General features: G+C 48.0%; 1 protein-coding gene across 2 annotated transcripts; it reads right to left on the bottom strand.

Annotated features, from left to right (window-relative positions):
• Positions 1–240: 240 nt before the first annotated feature.
• On the bottom strand, positions 241–2,294 carry LOC115728850 (actin cytoskeleton-regulatory complex protein sla1). Of its 2 annotated transcripts, XR_004013880.2 has the most exons (3): positions 1,564–2,294; positions 1,363–1,451; positions 241–597 (listed from the first exon to the last, which is right to left on the bottom strand). XR_004013880.2 is itself a non-coding variant. In XM_030659257.2 (2 exons), the coding sequence occupies exons 1-2, from the start codon at positions 2,191–2,193 to the stop codon at positions 508–510; spliced, it is 720 nt and encodes a 239-aa protein (XP_030515117.1). In that variant the 5' UTR covers positions 2,194–2,294; the 3' UTR covers positions 241–507. The 2 variants fall into 2 exon arrangements, 1 of the variants encoding a protein (XP_030515117.1); XM_030659257.2 differs by lacking the exon at positions 1,363–1,451.

A 2,294-nucleotide genomic window follows, 5' to 3' on the forward strand; every position in this document is an offset into this window, starting at 1 on the left:
AACAAGCCATGTACATTCGAATGTGTCGATCCTACCATAAAATAATTAAATTCTCGCGCCTCAAGAAGTATGTAGCGCAATCCCTGGGACGACCACAAGAAAGTAAGTTTTCTTTTTGTTGCAATTTCCCTGGATTGGCCTAGTGCCGATGACCTTTCTTTGACTGGATTGAGAAGTCAAACTTGATTGAACATGCAAAAAAAAAAATTAAAATGGCTAAGGTATTACCCCACGGTCATCTTAAATAAACTACGCAGAACATTCATCATAGCAAAATGATGGAATTTCCACAGATAAGACTACAGAATAATAGATTGGTGCAGTCACCAATTGTCATCACTGAATCAGGACTTACAAGCAGTTCAATGGTATGCCCTCCATACATATACATTGACTGGAAGGCGAAAATCCTCGCATTTTCACGTCAATTCTCGAGGCGGTCGGAGCATCTTGGCCTCGATGAACGAGGGCACCGGCGAGTTATGACTGACTAGAGATGGAAAGCATTTAACCACTGACTCGGAGCACCTGAACCCGTCGCCGAGCTCCTATGAGTTCGTTCATCTGTGCAATTTGAAGCAAGAGTTGGCTGATCTTCTGCGCAGGCCACAAGATAAATTCTGAGGTCAGTGATCATTATGTAGACAGATGTTTCTGTACGACTAGGTGCAAGAAGCCATGCTAAACAATGGAAAAGTTCCAGGAAGGCGAGATAGAACATCGAATTGCAGTATTGAACATATGAAATGCGTTGTTTATATGACCGAATATTCACTATTGACATCAGCTTGAATCTTTAACAAAGTGGCACGGGGTCCCTGATTTCTCGGTTTGGGCGATAGCTACCCGAGTAGATACTATGAATCCAGGGATCCTACCACATACCAGTTACCAGGCAGATAGAACCATATCATTCGCTCGGTGAAGCGTCTCTGGTTTTCTGCAGAAGAACAAACTCTAATCGAATATGCATCAGCTATGCACAAGTGACAAACCACAACTCAGGTTAGCCCGAATTACAAGATATGGAATTGTGCAGCTAACCAAGAAAAGTTTGGTTCTTTCTCGCTTCCGTCGGAAACTATGTGCATGGAAAACTTACTTAATCCGAGCAGTTTCTACTGACTGCACTAGCGAAATTTTTTGGACAAGTAGCATTTTCTCAGAAACCACACAGGGATTAACATCTTTTTAATGCTTCTAACATTGGTTTCACTCCAAAATCCAGCAGATCCTAATTCTCAAGAGCTTAATAAGGTTGTTTGAATACTAAATGAGTCTCAGTACTTGAGAAACAACTGAAACTTCTTTTATTTCCCACACGCACAAACAATTTTCCGAACCATTGATGACATAACCTACCAAATTCCTCTTGTTTCGTTCTCCTCAGTTCCTTATCCCATTTTACATGCCCAGGAAGCACATGAATCTGGCAAACCTTGCAATTACAGCTAGCAACAGAGGCAAACCCAAGTGAATTCTTTTAGTTCGGAATCATCAGCTCTATCATGCAAATCGAGAATTTGCGGAGAGACGAAGAAATTGCAAGCCCCCATTTGTTACCTGGTCCTTGTCTCTGATGAGGAGGAGGAGGTGGTTCTCGCTCGCCTCCATGGGGATTCTGTCCCTTCTCCACCACCGCCACCTCCTCCTCTGCGTTCTCACGTATGCCAACGAGAGCAGGACCGCCGCCGCCACTCCGGCCGCCGCCGCAGCCGAGCCGAACGACCAGAAACCCCCAGCAAGAAGCAAGCCGTGGCGGACCCTCGAAGCAATCCCGCAGATGCCGGACTCGAGAATTCCGGCGGGCGGACGACTCGGCAGCGGCGGCGATGGCGGTTCATTCTCCGTCCCATTAGGAGAAGAAGGCGAAGAGGAAGATGCCGATGGCGACGACGGAGACGAGGAAGGAGGAGGTGAAGTGGGTGTATGTGGCGGTGGCGGTGGGAGATGCTCAAGGCCCTCGGGATGGTGGGGAGGGAAGACGGAAGAGGAGCGACACTGTTGGAGTTGGACGGAGTCGTCTCCGCCGACGACGGCGACGACGCCGTCGTTGGTGTCCCATTGGGTCGTACTCAAAGAAGAGGGAGGTAAGCGGAAAGACGGCGGAGAATCAGGGGATTGAACGTGTTGCCATTCGTCGTCCACGGCCTCTTCTTCTTCCCCTGGTGCTTTCGCGCCGTCGGTCGCCATTGATTTGGAGCAGAGGAGGCGAAGGGAGAACTTCTTTTTGGGTCCAAGAATGTTTCGGATGTCACACTGACCTCACCAGGCCACATATAACTGACCCTCGC

The sequence above is a fragment of the Rhodamnia argentea genome, chromosome 6, assembly GCF_020921035.1.
Source record: "Rhodamnia argentea isolate NSW1041297 chromosome 6, ASM2092103v1, whole genome shotgun sequence".
NCBI lineage: Eukaryota > Viridiplantae > Streptophyta > Magnoliopsida > Myrtales > Myrtaceae > Rhodamnia > Rhodamnia argentea.